Source organism: Miniopterus natalensis, chromosome 3 (genome assembly GCF_054644295.1).
Source record: "Miniopterus natalensis isolate mMinNat1 chromosome 3, mMinNat1.hap1, whole genome shotgun sequence".
Lineage (NCBI taxonomy): Eukaryota > Metazoa > Chordata > Mammalia > Chiroptera > Miniopteridae > Miniopterus > Miniopterus natalensis.
In genome coordinates, this window is record NC_142083.1 from 33,357,329 (window position 1) to 33,373,032 (window position 15,704).

At 45.4% G+C, this 15,704-nt stretch overlaps 1 protein-coding gene across 1 annotated transcript in view; it reads left to right on the plus strand.

The window, feature by feature from the left end:
• Positions 1-15,704, plus strand: part of LOC148093461 (microtubule-associated serine/threonine-protein kinase 4-like) — a 255,318-nt gene that overhangs the window by 122,161 nt on the left and 117,453 nt on the right. The window contains exon 2 of the mRNA XM_087815398.1: positions 14,891-15,044. Coding sequence (XP_087671524.1) covers positions 14,891-15,044 — 154 coding nt within the window. The remainder of the gene's footprint in view (positions 1-14,890; positions 15,045-15,704) is intronic.

Consider the following 15,704-nt stretch of genomic DNA (forward strand, 5'->3'; position numbering starts at 1 on the left):
GTCTTCTTTTCATTCCCTCCCAATGGTGCTTCTCTTAACTCCTTAGGGAAACTTGTCACCTATTAACACTCTCAAGTATAAGTAGATGTTATTTTTGTGGTGCGTGTACTAAATGTTGACCCTATCAGGCCTTTGCTAAAGCTTGGAAGGCACAGAGAAGAGATTAGAATTCACAGGGGGCAGCAAACATATTACCCAAGAAAGGGATTACGTTTTCCCTATACATCCTAAAATAGGGGAATCAGCAAAGCATTTTTGTACATTTTCCCCCCACTGAGCGAAGAAAGTTATTTTCCGTCACTCCTGCCATTTTCCCATTCCACTTCTGTAGCTGGCATTTATTAAGGGGTGCTTCTCGCCCGCCCTCTCGTGCATGTTGTGCTAGAGCTTCGTTGAAAATGATTTTTCGGTTTCTTAGGATTATTATCTACTGAGGTCTGCACCGGGGGAGTTCACCCCCGTGCCTGTGTTGGGGTGCTTGAGAAACTGCGGTGGTAAACCACCAAGAGTCCAACTGCCCGAGGGCTCCTAGGCTCTGGGAGGAACACTGCATACGGGGAGATGGCTGCTTTAGGGCTGGTCAGCTGTGCTCAGGAAACCGTCTTAACACTTGTGAGCAAAGCACGAAAGGCTTGTGAGCAAAGCGTGGAAGGCTGATCAGATTCTCGAAAGTGAGAGGAGACAAGTGAGGCCCCGAGACCGCGCTCTGAGGTGGGAGAGAAGAGGCAGTTGCCGCGTGGAGAGGGATCCTAGGAGCCCGGCGGGGAGTGCGTGCGTTCTCTTCACTTCCTGTCACGTGTGCTGTGGAGACCTCAGGCGGCTCCTGCATCGTGCTCTGCAGAAGTCCACGTGGAGGATGCCCTCTTTCTCTCTTCCATACTCTAAGTATCATCCCCCAGAAATAGAGCGTGCAGAGTGTTTATATCAGTGCCCGGCACACAGAAGACCTGGTGTAATATTAGTTCCCTTTCACCTGTTTCTTTTACAAGCTATTTCCTCCATCAGTGAGTCCTCCATAGCTTAGTGACTTGTTCTGGGGGTAATCCTAGGAGGCTTATGTAATCTTGGGGATGGAGGAAGCCCAGGAGAGAACGTGGTCCAAACACAGGGAGTGAAACAGGAGGCAGGCCCCGTGAAGCCTCTTCCACCCATCCACGTGGCATACACTGCTGATGGGGAGCCGGCTGACAGAGCTGGTGCTGCCTGCATGGAAGATGAAATGGGAGACAGTGTGGGAAGAGCCCAGGTCCGACAGCCAGCCATGGATCGCAGTCTTTATTGCTAACGAGCTCTGATACCTTGGGTAGTCACTTAAGCTCCCTAAGCCTCAGTTTCCTTATCTGTAAAATGGGGATGAAAACAAGATCACATCAGAGGGTTGTTTTCAAGATTAAATGAGATAAACACTTAGGGTGGTGCCTGCACATAGCGAGGGCCTAGCTGGGGGAGGGACTGGTGGATTGAGACCCTGGGGAAAGGGGACATTGCCCAGCCACTTTGCTTGATTTTCCTGGAAGCCTTTTTCCCCTGCACAGCTCTCTCCCTCCCTCCAGGTCTCTGTGCAAATGACCACATTTCAGAGAGATGACCTCCGACCACCCATATAATAGAGTGACCCTCATTCTCTGTTTCATACCCTGCAGCTGCTGCTTCATAGCGTTTATTACCACTAGAAGAAGGGGATTTTGCTTTTATCACTGCTCTCTTCATAGTACTTGGCACGTAGTAGATGTTCAATGAATTTATTGAAGATGTCAGGCAGTGGCAAACTTGTTCAGTAAAGGGCCAGATAGTAAATATTTTGGGCTTTGCGGACCATGCGAGAACTGCTCAGCTGTGCAGTTGTAGGCAGAGTGTGGACAGTATGTAAATGAATGAGCTTGGCTGTGGTCCAATAAAATTGTATTTGGCATGCAATCCCAGGAATATCAATAAATGGTGAAGGCCAGGAATGGACCTTTAGTGGCTGTGGTGGTTTGAACTTGATGGGAACGGGGCGGGGCCTCTGAGCAGCAGAGGTGATGATAACCACTCAAGGAATACACAGAATTAGAAGACAAAAAAATTCCCCGCAGCCTGGCTTCCAGCAGCCACGGCGATGCAGGTGGTTGTGGGATCGTGTGCCTCACCAGCCAGACCAGTCTGGTGGGCAAGGCCTTGTAAATGGACGTTATGCTTTCATATGTTGTGAACTGCTTTTTGTTCATCTTTAAATAAACACATGGCAGAGGAATTCGTTGTTTAAAATCCCCCTATATGGAGAAGAAATCTAATTTATCTGCCTGGAAGTTCACGCTTTTGTGTATGAGAGCCCTGGATCTATCTAAAGGAAGGCTGCTATGCCCACTGGGCTCTGTTCTCCGGCAGATTTCAAACTCAGACGTGAAACTTTCCCAGACTTACTGTGTCTCTTGATTCCAGCCTTTAGAGTCGATGTTTTCAGTGCATAGCCCTTCCACCAGGAAGTCTTAGGCAAGAATGGGGGAAAATAAGGCCTCGGATGTGGGACCCGGGTGGGTTCAGATGCCACTGGGGAGCTGCTTTCTGGGTTCATCGCCCGAGCTATTTCCGATGTCTGGGAACATCTTGGTTTGTCCTTCGCTCTGTAACCTGGAGAAAACTTTTCTTCCTGCCAGATGGGGAAGGGGGTTGGTCGGAGCAGAGGGCTCTCGTTCGGAGCCACATCCTTTCATGAGGACTAGACAAACACGTGTGAGGAGGCTCCTGTGATGGTTGGTCAGCCAACTAGATGTTTAGATGGCAGTGTAATCGGTGATCAGAGTGATGAAGTTCCTGATGTGCCCTCGCTCCAAGTGAACGGTAGAATATGAAGGAAAGTTAAGATGGGTTCATTTTCTGCAGAACCTACCAAGCTGTTAATTGCTCTCCTTTCCCTTTTTTTTCTGTCTCCCTCGTTGCATTTCCCACCCCTTCTTCCTTCCTCTTATACGTTATTCTGTGTCGTTTCCTGGGGACCAGTGGTGGATGATGACTTGGGATTCAGCCCCGGGGTGGTGTGAACTGGAAAAGGAAAGCTGGGATATTAGCGCCATTACCCAGAGCTCTGAGGCAAGCCCTCAGCCCAGGGTACGACTCCCAGAAGAGGCAGGGAAGACAGGTAGCCCCGAGGCCCAGCACCTGGGCTGCATGTCAGAGGCAGGAGTCATTGGTGCAAGCCCCTGGGCACAAGGCAGCCCCAGCCCTTAAGTTCTGGGGGTACAGGTCAGGGAGACTAGTAATCAAGACGCAGAAGGCACGGCCCGGGGGAACAGGGTAGACATGGGGGAGGGAACCTGGTCAGATAGAAATCCACGGCTCAGATGGATTTAATGCTGAGCCAGGGAGCTACTGACTTAAGGTCTTGGACTTTATTTATTATTGTGGAATATATTTACTTATAATGATATAATAATGCACTTGGGATTTACTATAGTTATTTATTTGTCATTTTGGCTAAGAGAGAAGATTCGTCTTAAGCTGTATGGTGGGACACAGCCCAGACTGAGCGGGTGAGATGACATGGGGACAGGAGCCGGGCGGGCATTCACTCCTTGAACAGCTCTCGCTCACCTGTTCAGCTCGCCCTCTCCCTCTCTTCTCCCCCTCGGTCCTCTCCTGCTGGCTCTTCTCCAGCCCCTTCACATTCTCTGGTTATTGTTTCCCTCTTTAAGAAGTTGAGCTGATAAAAATAGTTTGCATGGCCCTACTCCCCCCCCCCCCCATCCCCAGGGCCCTCCTCTTAGCTCTCTTACTATTTGCCAATTTCTCAGTGATTGTTTTTCCTGTTCTTCTAAATTATTTCCATTTTAACCAGGTGAGGCCCTTAAGCGGCTGAGAACTCGTGACTCATGGTTCTTAGGAATGCTTTTCTTAAGAACGTTTATTTTGCCTCTTGGGTCAGAGTTCAGCCTGTTCCTGCTACCCATGGGAAACTTGCTCAAACAGCCCGTTTTTCCTCTTAATGGAAAACCATGAGATGAATATTAATTTATATGTTTGTCCAGTTAGAGAGTTGAACGTTATTTTACAAGCAGAGTGTATTTAGAAGTTTTTCCTGGAGCCTTGAATAGAGTTTATTTTTAGCTTCCATGGATGTTACTGAACAGAAGTTCCAGCCCCTGACCATTTTCTTTCATGGTTTTGATGAAATGAGTGAGGCTAAGGAAGGGCAAGAAGGGGAAGCAAATACATGTTTCAGCGCTTCTCTTGCTAGGAGCTTTGTATTAATCAGTTAACTTAATCCACAAGAATCCTGTGAGGAGAGTGTAGTTACCCTTATTTTACCAATGAGAGTATAATTTGTCCCGTTTCTATGGCCAATAAATGGTTGGATTCGCACCCAGCTGTGGGCCTGCCTCAAACCACTGCCTTCCTCCTCTGTGTGGCTCCCGGTTCCCCGGACATGGGATGTGATGCCATGGGCTCCTGGCCCCTGCTGAGAGAGTCAGTGCCCAAAGAGGGGTCAGCGGTTAGGATCACAGAGGCGCAGTCATGCTGTGTGGTGTCGATGGTGGGGGAAACTCTGCTGTCTCTCTTACACCCTAAAACATGCCGGGGGACTTTGAAAAGCCCCAAACCAGAAGGAAAATTAGCAAGTGTTTACACACCACTCTGTGCCCCTTTCTGGACTGGCTTCTGGGTACTTGAGAGACCATAATCTATGTGAGTACATGCAAGTCAACCCCGTCTACATTTCAGGCTTTCATCCCAGCATTGCTCAGCGAACCCAGCGAGGAAAAGAAATGAAGTAGGTGTTGGACCACGACTCTGCTTGAAGCCTCTATGGTCCCCTCCCCGTACCTACCTCCACCCCTGCGTTTGCCGTGTAGTTCTATGGTTGTGCTGTTGTGCCTGTCTCCCACACTCAGTAGAAATGGCCTGAGGAAGATGACTGTATCTGTTCAGCTCTCTGTCTGCAGCCCTCAACACAGAATCTAGTTCACGGTAGACATTTGGCTAAATTTTGTTTTAAAAACAACTCTGAGTTGAAGGTGTGTATGAATAAAAACCCATGGAAAAATCATACAAGTTGATTATAGTGGAGTGATGGGTGTTAGCGGGGTTGCAGAAAGCAAGGTGAGTAAGGAAGCAGGTGTGACAGGTGGCAGATGTAGGTCTGGAGATGTGGGTCCTGGTCTGAGCTTATGTCCCAGTTGTCTTTGTAAATGTGGGCAGTTCATGTGACTTGTCTGGGCCTCAGTTTTCCCCCAAACAACACATTAGACCATGGTGGTTTGTAGGTCTTTTCCGCTGCTAATATTTTGTGATTCTGTGATTCCAGCTTAAGGGCCTCAGCTATAGCAGCCCTAGAAACTTTGTGTAAATTGTCAGTTAGGATTGAAGTGGACCATATGAATCAGTTGACACAGGATCTAAGATCCAGTCTTCTCTGGGGCATCTTCCCGGACCCCATGGAAGAGGAAATGAAGGTTAACTTTCTGGGGCTTTGTGTACTTTGCCACTGCGAGCCCCTGTCTGGGAGACAGCTGGGAACAGTGGAAGGAACGCGGGCTCTGAGTTAGGAATCTCGGGCTTGATTACGGCTGCACCCCCTATTGGAACTGATGACTTTGGGGGGTTAATCTTCCTGAGTCTGTTTCCCCACTGGTGACATGGGGACAGCGATGCTACCTAACAAGGTCTGCCCTCTGCCAGAGGGGGGAGTGGACACATTTCCCCCTCTGACTCTAAACGGAAGGTCGATGACCATGAGGGGCATTCTCTTCTTGCTTTGTTAACCGTGGTCAGAATCTTTACTTGTGTCACTGATGGGGACATGCTGGTACCAGGGGAATTTAATGACTTCAGATAAGTAAACAACTCCAGGCATAGATTAGATCCCTAAATAAAGGTCAGGGAAACATCTAGAATATTAAAGTGACAGGAAAGCAGGCGACGTGTATGCAAAGTCAAATACCTATGCTCTCTGAGCTTTCCCCAGTGTCATTGTTCCTAAACTAAACTTTGAGAGGTGCTATGTGTTAAAAAACTGTAGCATAATGTTTTAAAAACTGTAATATAATATTAGCTCTATTTATTTTTACATCTGTAGACTATTGAACTGATTGCTTAATGTAAACATCACAGTAACAATTAAATGCCTGCTGTGTGGTGCTTTGTCCTTGGGACTGGGATGATATTGCTGGTGGTCGGCGTGTGTGAGTGTGTGTGTGTGTGTGTGTGTGTGTGTAGAGATGTTCATAGGCAAAGGAATTGACTTTCTTGAAGTTGGGTTGACAGACAAAAGTGAGAGACTGTTATCAAAGTGCTAATTTACATATTTCTCGGGGAAGGGAAGAAAGAAAATCAATTGTCTTAAGAAATGAAACGGGATGCAGTTCTGTTTAGGAGAATGCCATTGTAGTTTGATCTAATAATGTGTATTAGGATGTTTCTGAAACATTTTGTATATTGCTAATTGAAGCTTGGAATTCAAAGAATTAATTACAAAACTAAAGATGGAAAATGATATTCGTATCCAGCACATCTCGTTTTAACACATTCTACAGATGTATTAGTTTTCAGAACATGGATTTGTGGAGAAAGTGAATTGCGATAGACTGTTAATAGGTTGGGTACATTAATGTGGCTCAGGAAATTATTTGCTTAACAAATCTTGTTGACATGCACTTTTTTTGCTAATATTCGATCTTTGCTCTTCCTCTGTCCCCCTTCCTGTTCTGAAAAGGTTTTAGGATGACCTGCACTAACAGGTAACTCAGCAAGATGAGTAACTTAAAAATAGGCGAAGGTATGCAGGAGAAAAGCAAGTGCAGAGCAGTTTCTTAACAGCGGCGTTGATGGCATTTGGCGGGGGAGAGTTCTCTTGTTGGGGGCTGTCCTGGGCGTTGTAGATTGTTCAGTCGCCTCTGTGGTCTCTAGCCACTAGGTACCGGCCCCTGTCACTGCTAACTTGTGACAACTAAAGATGGTTTCAGACATTGCCAAATATCCTCTGGGTGACAAAATTACCGCAAGTTGTATAGAGAGTGTCTTAGTTTGAGGTACTGTAACAGACTGTCACAGACTGGGTAACTTGTGAACAATAGAAATTTATTTCTCATAGTTCTGGAGACTAGAAGTTCACGACCAAGGCACTGGAAAATTTGATATCTGGTGAGGGCTCAGTTCCTGGCTCGTGGACCTCCATCCTCTCGCCGTGTCCTCACATGGGGGATGGGGAAGGCGCAAGGACCTCTCTGGGGTCACCTTTATAAGGGCACTAATCCCATTCATGAGGGCTCCACCTTCATGAACTAATTACCTGCCAAAGGCCTTTCTCCGAATACCATCACATTGAGGGTTAGGGTTCAAAATATGAGTTTTGGGGGGGCGAGAACCTAAGCCTTCATTTTATAGCAGAGGGCGAGCTGAAACCAGCGTGAGGTTGGCGCAGCAAACAGACGCATGAAGCCTTGATGGAGACTGGACGTGCCACACTCGCTCGTGGTGCAGTGCAAGCTCTGCCCTGTGACTTCCAGGGACCCCGCTGGAGAAACATGATTAGTTATGTGGTTTATGGGGTCCCCAGGGTGAAATATACCAGAACTCAGCAGAAGCACATCTATTTCTGATGTGGACAACTGACAACATTTTCTCCAGCATGTCTTCCTGAGAATGAAGCTCCTGAAGGGCAGGGATTTTTGTCTATTTTCTCCACTTCTGTGCCCAGAGGTATACCTGGCACACAGTTGCTTAATGAATGTTTTTATAAAGAGATGAGTCTTGTCAAGGAAGATATTGTTTAATAAAGACCCTTCCTTACATGTTTATAGAACAGAGTGGCAAGATCTATAGGGCTTGTTTCTTGTAGTATCCTTAAATGGAAGTGTGCATTCTGGGTGGCAAAATCTAGAATGTTGGTAAAATCAGCTAAATGGGCCCCAGTAAAACGTGGTCCAGGGTCCAGCTCTCTCAGTGTCTGACTCAGTCAGTAGTTAGGTTTTAGGATGCTGGGGGCAGAGAGGTTGCATATTCTGCAGGTGGCGGTGAGACTGTTAAATGCTAGTTAAGGCCGAGGGAGGGGGAGTCTTGAGCTGAGCTGTGGTGAGTTATCAGCATCATTATTAGTTCCCGAGTGCTTATGAGTGCCTGACGCTGTGTCAGGCCCCTTTTGTCATCCTCCCTCTGCCTCGGCGCCTCCTCTGAGGTCTGCACTTCAGAGAGGAGCTAAGCGACCTGCCTGAGGCAGGACCCTGGGATCCTGTCGCTGACCGTTCAGATTGGGACCAGACTTCTCACCTCTCTGCTGCCCTGTCTCATCCCACTGAAAACCTCCCAGCACTGGGTGGTCAAGCCGCAGGGGCTCATGCTCTTGAACAGGGCGTGAGAGTTACAGACAGAAATAATTTTAAAGCAGTTCAAACCGTGTTCTCACTTGAGCCATAAAGGGAAAAATGGAAACTCAGTAAAATTGTAATCAGTTTAATCTTCTTGCAAACTATTTATGATGAAAAGCACACGCAGAGAAGCTTGTGAATGAGCTGACGCCCTCTGTAGGGATGTTATAACCAGCACAGCTGACATTTGTTGGGTGCTTACTGTGTTGTTCTACACACTGTTTTAAGTACTTTACACATATGAATTCTTTCCATCTTTACAATATCCTCAGGCGATAGGTGGTATTATTACTAACATTTTGTGGGTGAGCAAATAGGCATAGAAATAGTTATATATCTTAATTAGGTTAGTAAGTGTTAACGTTCTTGACTGCGGAGTTAGTATGAATCCAGTAATGACTGTCTTAACTATATAACCTTGTTCTATCAAATTTTAAAATATTGTTTATAGGCTGTGGTTTAAAAGTAAATATAACCCACATCTAAGTGAAATCATATGGTATTTGTCTTTCTCTGGCTGGCTTATTTCCCTTAGCATAATACTCTCTAGGTCCATCCATGCTATCGCAAAAGGTAAAAAATAATTTTTTTTAAAAAGATAGTAAATATAATCCAATTTTCTCAAATTGTCACTTCAGATTGCCAGTTTTACTCCATTATGGATGGAGGTGATGGAGCAGCTAATTAAGATTACAAGCATTGCCTGTGCAATTTTATAATAACTCTGATGTTTTCATATCTTTGGTTTCTTAGAATATTTAATATCAAGAAACAATAACCAAACAATGTCTCCAAACCCTGTGTTTCTAGTCAGTCTCTTTCTGTCCCTTTTTTAAGCATAAAAAGGACTTGACATGTGAATCCTCATTATGTATGCGGATGACATTGGTGATCCCTTTGAACTAATGAACTTTGGCCTTGGGGCACATGCATTCTGAGTGGGTCTTTAAAATGCATGTGCTACACCAGGAAAATAAGTGAGGAATTATGGAAAGGAGGACTGGGGTAGAAAAAAGCTTGGATTGAGAGGCACAAGTGAATATGAATATGCTAGTTAGCAGATAGTTAAAAGGTCGAATAATTCATTATTTAGGAATCACCTTCAAAGGCAGCAGTGTTCAAAAATTAGCATATTAGTTTGTCTATAGAAAAGATTCTTTGGAAAGATGTCATTTGCTATAACCTAAGGGTCTTTTTTTCATACAAGGACATGTGCAATTTTGTCAATATGCTATAGATTTCACTTTAGCTTTTTCACCTTGAGTGGCATTTAACACAGTTTTATTCTGATTTTTCCAACAATAATAACCCTTGGTGGCATGTGCTCCTTATTTATCTGTTGTTATATTTTTTACTAAATACCGGAGATCTGCATTTCATTTTTTCTTTCAGAAATATTTACAGGGCGCCTTTATGTAGAGCAGTGGACACAGAGCTGTGGACAAAATAGACTGGTGTCTCATTTCATGTAACTTCCATTCTAGGGAGAAGGAAGGTAACGAGCAAATATAATAGATCTAACGTATCCTGTGGAGGGCCATGGGTGCTCTGAAGGAAACAGACGGGATAAAGTGTGGGTGTGCTGCTTCCGTGGGGTGACCAGAGAGGGTCCCCGTGAAAGAGCCGTGTTGTAATAGAGACCTGGAGAATGGAGGGGGACCGAGCTACTACCTGGGGTGTGTACCAGGCAGAGGAAATGACCAGTGGAAGGTTCTGGGTGGGGAGATGCCGGGGCCACCCGAGGTCTGGAATAGACCAAGGTGGCCTGAGTGGGGCAGGGGGTGGGGACCAGAGAGGTGGGGACGGAGGAGATAGGACCTTGCAGGGCAATGTCGAGACTCTGGATTTCGCTCTGGGTAAAGGGGAAGCCACGGAGGACTCCTGCAGGGATTTGGGGCACCCGCCTCGTGTTCCAGAAGGGCCGCGGGCTGCTGCGTTGAGACTGGGATGGAGGCAGAGAGCCCTGGGAGGCTGTCGGGAGGGATCAGACGGCAGGGACAAGTGTGGTGGCAACAGAGATGGTGAAGTGGTTGGATTCTGGGTGTATTTGGGAGGTCGAGTTAGAGAGTTTGCTGACTGGATATGGAGTCAGAAGAGAAGCTTACAGGAACTGGAAGGTTCGTGGTGTGAGTAGCTAGAGAAAGGGCGCTGCCATTAATTGAAATGGGGTAAGCCTGCCAGGGGGAGGGGGGTGGGACTGGGTGAAAAGGTGAAGGGATTGAGAAATACAGATGGGCAGTCACAAAATAGCCACGGATGTAAAGTACAGCCTAGAAAATATAGTCAGTAATATTGTGATAACTATATATGGTGCCAGGTGGGTACAGGAAATATCAGGGGAGCACTTTGTAAAGTATATGATAATCTAACCACTGTGCTGTACATGTGAAACTAATACAGAATAATATTGAATATAAACTGTAACTGAAAAAATTTTAAAAACTCTTTATGTTTATATCATTGTTAATATTTAGACACTCTAAATTGGAGAACTCGTGTACTTGGGGAAGCTGCCAGTTCAGAAGGCTGCAAGTTCAACAGTCATTGAAAATTACACTGTGCCTGTGCCGTTTAGAAGGAGCTGGGTGGTATTGCGAGGGGATATAGCCATGGAAGAAGAAACTCGTGGTTGTGTTTGGAGATGGTGGTGGTGGTGATGGCAGAGACACTAAACAAAAATAAGGTCCAGTTGCGTGGACGATTTACCTTTGCTATTAATTTCTCTTCCCTGGTGGCAGAAGCCACAGTGTGATCATGGTGGATTCTTCTGTTTTTCTCAGCCCGATAATTTGTAAGAAGACGACGGTGGGTGGAGATGATAAATGTAGAAAACTGTAGACATTGAATTTTCGGGATTAGCCTTTCTGTGGGACTGACCATTTTAGACCCTTCCTCCAGATCTGCGTGAGACTTCGTGGCTGTGCCCCTTTTGTTCTCTAAGATGCGTGTATGTTTCCTGTGGTAAACTGCTGGCAGGAGCGGTTGGTATCACTCCCATGTAAGTGGTATGTTAGGTCCCTGTCTGACTTCTAAATTTAATAATATGCTTCTTCCAGTAGTTTTGTGGCTCTTGGAACTACAGGAAACTAGCATAGGGAGTAATGAGCAAATCTATCCACCAGGAAGCAATATTTGCTCTTGGTGAGCGAGGTAAGGACCCTTTTCTGGAGACTGGGTTCAACCCAGGGTGCTTTGTGGCTCCCGGCACGGTAGGGAAGCCTGTGACCGGGGAGCCTGTCTGGCTCTCTGGGCGCCCATTGCCTCTGCTTAGTGAGGGAAATTAGAAGTGTCTGAAGCAAGAGAGACCAGCGCAGGCTTAGATGCCCTTGAACATCAGCAAAAGTTCAAAGACAACCTCTTTCTTTAGTTGAGCTCCTTGTAGTACGAAGACTTTGGGACTTCGGAAAAGTTGAAAAAGATTAAACTGAAATCATTTAATGGGCAATGTCTAAAGTGATGGGTTTGATGTCTTCTATAAGCTCTAGGGTGTGATGAAATGTTTTTAAAGGGCTCCTGAGTGTTTGAATCAGGACAAAAAATGAAAAATAAATTGCAGGGCTGCAGTGGACCGTTTTGAGAAGCTTTGACTAATTGTAGAAAGAAAAGTATTGCCAGTGACAACACAGCAAATTTGGAAACATGGTCTATTTAGAGAGGGCCCTGTTGGGAGAGATGCATGTGAAAAAGGAAGCGGTCCTGGAACACTGCACATTGCACTCTGCTTATAGCCTTTTCTACTTATATTGTGTGTGGAACATTGGCAGCCCGCACAGCTCATTGCTCGGGTTTTCCAGATCTAAAACAGTACTCCACTCTTGGGATTGTAATTCTGATTATAAATTCTGGCTTATTAATAGTTTGTGGCTACATCTTTGTGAGAAAAGATTTTCTTTTTTATTTTTCTACACTTTGTCTTTCTGCTGTATTTGTTTCATATATTTTTATGGCTTTATTGGAAATATGTAAGGAAGGCTCATCATTCCTAGTTAGGAATCATCTTTCTTTCTCTGCTGTTTTTTTCTACCCCTGTTAATTTGTGACATAACAGCCTTCCCTAGAGTCATTAATTGTAATTCTGCAAGCCGAAAATTTTAACTTCAGGTGAAAAATAAGTGACAAAAGTCGATGAACCTTAAACAATAAATATTTGTATTTTATGCAGCTGCTACTAGTAATTAAGAGAAAATAACTAAGTACAATGGACCTTAACGTGCTTGATTGCTCTGAGGGGTTCTTGGTGCATTTACAGGAGTAGCTTTATGGAACCTTTTGCTGAATGTCTATAGCACAGTGCCACCTTGTGGCGGCAAGCTTTCTTTTTAATGTAAGAGCAAATTTTTAATATTAAGTGTACATGATAAAATATCTTGTATTCTTCCTAATATTTATACTTTACCTTGATAAAAGATTTGAGGCACCTTATAAGAGTATATAGAACATAGGATGTGAGAATTTAGGAGGACATTCCTGTCCTTAGCAGAGGCATGCTGAAGTATTTAGGGGTTAAGATCCACACTGTCTGCATCTAACTATGTATTTGGGACAGGAGCAGAAAAGAGACTGAGCGAGAGCTACATCATTGTGGGGAAAGATTAACAATTCACCGCTGGTAAAGAGAATATGGGCGTTCATTGTATTACTCTTACAACGTTTCTGTTGCTGCAGATTTTCTTCTCAAATTAAAAAAAAATTGCAGATAAAAAAATGGGGTAAGGTCATGAAAGGGAGCTACAAACGAGGCAAAAAGAACCTGCACATGGACCACTGACTGGGTTCTACTTTTTCTAGTAGCTGTGTCACTATCCAGGGTTTTCTTGTTACATTTCATTGTCCATAAGGTTTAAGGGCAAAATGTGTTAAGATTAGATAGAAATTTCTCCTTGGACACTCATGCAATGAACAGCAGCCTCAACAAATACCTTCCAAAAGTATAATCTGGAATCCCTTTGCTCTCCTGATCTGGCTTGATCCTGGAGTAGCTACACTGACTGCTAGTTTTCTGGATATCTGTCAGTAAAATACTAAGTGGCAATGAAATACAGTAAAATACTGGCTGGCGGTGAATTTGAGATTGTACTTACTGACAAGTACTTGAAATCCAGCTGTTCCAGCTGAGCTTGAGGGAGAGTTGGCATCTTGTAGTAGCTGATCCAATAAGATCTGTTCCATCTCAACTAGCTTGGGAGGAGTTACTCATAGGCAGGGTCACATTTCTTTGTGTGCCATGAATTTGAATGTGCTGCGAAAAGACAGAGAAAAGGATGACTTCATTCCTGAATTTCTCCCTCTAGCAAATATACCCATGATAGTATTAATCTACAAAAATCCAGACAGGTATAACCAGAGGACCGTCTCTATCATGAAAACAAAACAAAACACGTCACAATCAAGCACCCTTAAAAATGCCCAGCCTTGAGCACTGTTACCCAACTCTTTTCTATTTTTAAATTTCTACAAAGGTGGCCCTTTTCTGTGGCCATTCAAATTTCCATGAATATCTTTTGTACTCCCTTTTATTTCTTAATAACTGTCCAGATATATGTATATGCACATGAATCTTTCTGTCCTTGATAACTACCTAGACACATATATGCATATATGTTTGCTTGAAGGTCAACATTTAAAAAGATATGGCCCTATTCAAGTATGAAAGATTTCTTGTAAAAGCAGGACAGATTTGAAGTAAGTGTGGTGACACAGGGGATTCTTCTGTAGGAAACTGTCTCTTGAAGTGACTTTGGTTTCTCTGATTCTTGTGACAGGTTTCTTTTAAAAGCAATAAAGTGATATAGGGATGTATTGATTTCCGTTACGGGCTGTGGTGCTTAGAAATTTCCTTCCCTATGTCCATCTGTGAGCACCAAAAGCTTGTGAATTTTTTTTTGAACAACTAAAGAAGTGATCTATTTATTCTCTATAGAGCAATATTCTTTATTTTGGGGTGGGGATCAAGGCCCACAGAAAGATATGTTTTACATAGTGACTCAGGACACACACATATACATGTGTAACTGAATCAAAAGTCATAAATCAAAACTTCCCTTTCCTTCCTTGGATCTTGATATTTTCTGTTCTATTGTGTTAACAATACTGATCACAATCTAATAAACTTGATTCCATGACCCACTAATGCAGTGATGTTCAGCCGGCGTGCCACAGCACACTGGTGTACTGTAAGAATTTTTAAAATACGCAATACCTTACTCTTTAGTCAGGGCCACTGACCTCTTTTCCCTTAGACGTCAAATTAAAAAAATGACACCAGCCAACAACAATAGCTATCCGGTGTGCATGAATCAAATCATACCTTTTTCTGTCAGATCGGCAAAAAATATATTTTGTGGTGTGCCGCGGAATTTTAGTAATAAGTGTATGTGCCACGGGACGGGAGAGGCTGGAAGTGGCTGCCCCGTGCGTTTCCCACGGCTGGAGGGGCCCGACCGGCAGCTGGCCGGGCGCGGGCCGGGAAGGGGCTGGGGGGCTGCGGCTCGTGGCCCTGCGTCCGGCCGCGTGGCCGCCCCAGCGAGTGACGCCCTGTCCTTCTCCCGCAGCTCGACCACATCCTGTCCCCGCCGCCCATGCCGTGTCGGAAGTGCAGCAGCCCGGACCTGGCCGCGGGCCCCGGCAGGCCCCTGAGGTTCAAGAGGCGGCTGAGCGAGGACGGCCGCCAGCTGCGGCGCGGGAGCCTGGGGGGCGCCCTGACAGGTGAGTCCCGGGCCGCGCGCGGGGCCGTGTCCACGGGCGGGTCCGCAGGGCGTGGGGTGCGGCCCTGCACCCATTGGGTGAAACCCAGCCCAGTCCCGGGAGCGGGTAAACTGAGGATCGTACAAGTCAACTCACTGAAATATAGTTTCCGTACAAGACAATGTACTGGTTTCCACGTGCGTGGGGGTGGCTTTGGGGAGTTCTTACGCCAGACTACCACCCAGGTCAAGACAAAACCTTCCCTGAGCCCCTCCCACTCCTTCCCCCCTCTGCCCGCCATCCTTGACCCTAGGCAGCCGTAAGTCTGCTTTTCGTCACTCGCTGTAAATTAGATTTCTCTTAAGAATTTCACATGGACGGACGCACACAGCACATGGTCTTTGGTACCTGGCTTCGTTGGCTCAGGGTGACGTTTTTAAGATCCCTCGTGTTGCGCATGTCAGGAGTACATGTCGAACTGGGTGAGGCACCGTCAGGCTGTTTCCAGCTGTGACATTTTGCAAACCCACCGACAGCCGGTGAGTGAGCTAACGCTCTGCATCCTTGCCAGCCTGCGGAGCTGCCAGACTTTTATAATTTTAGCCATTTTAGTGGATAGATAGTTGTACCACATTGTAGTTTTGATTTATATTTTCTTGATAACTGTGTCAGACATCTTTT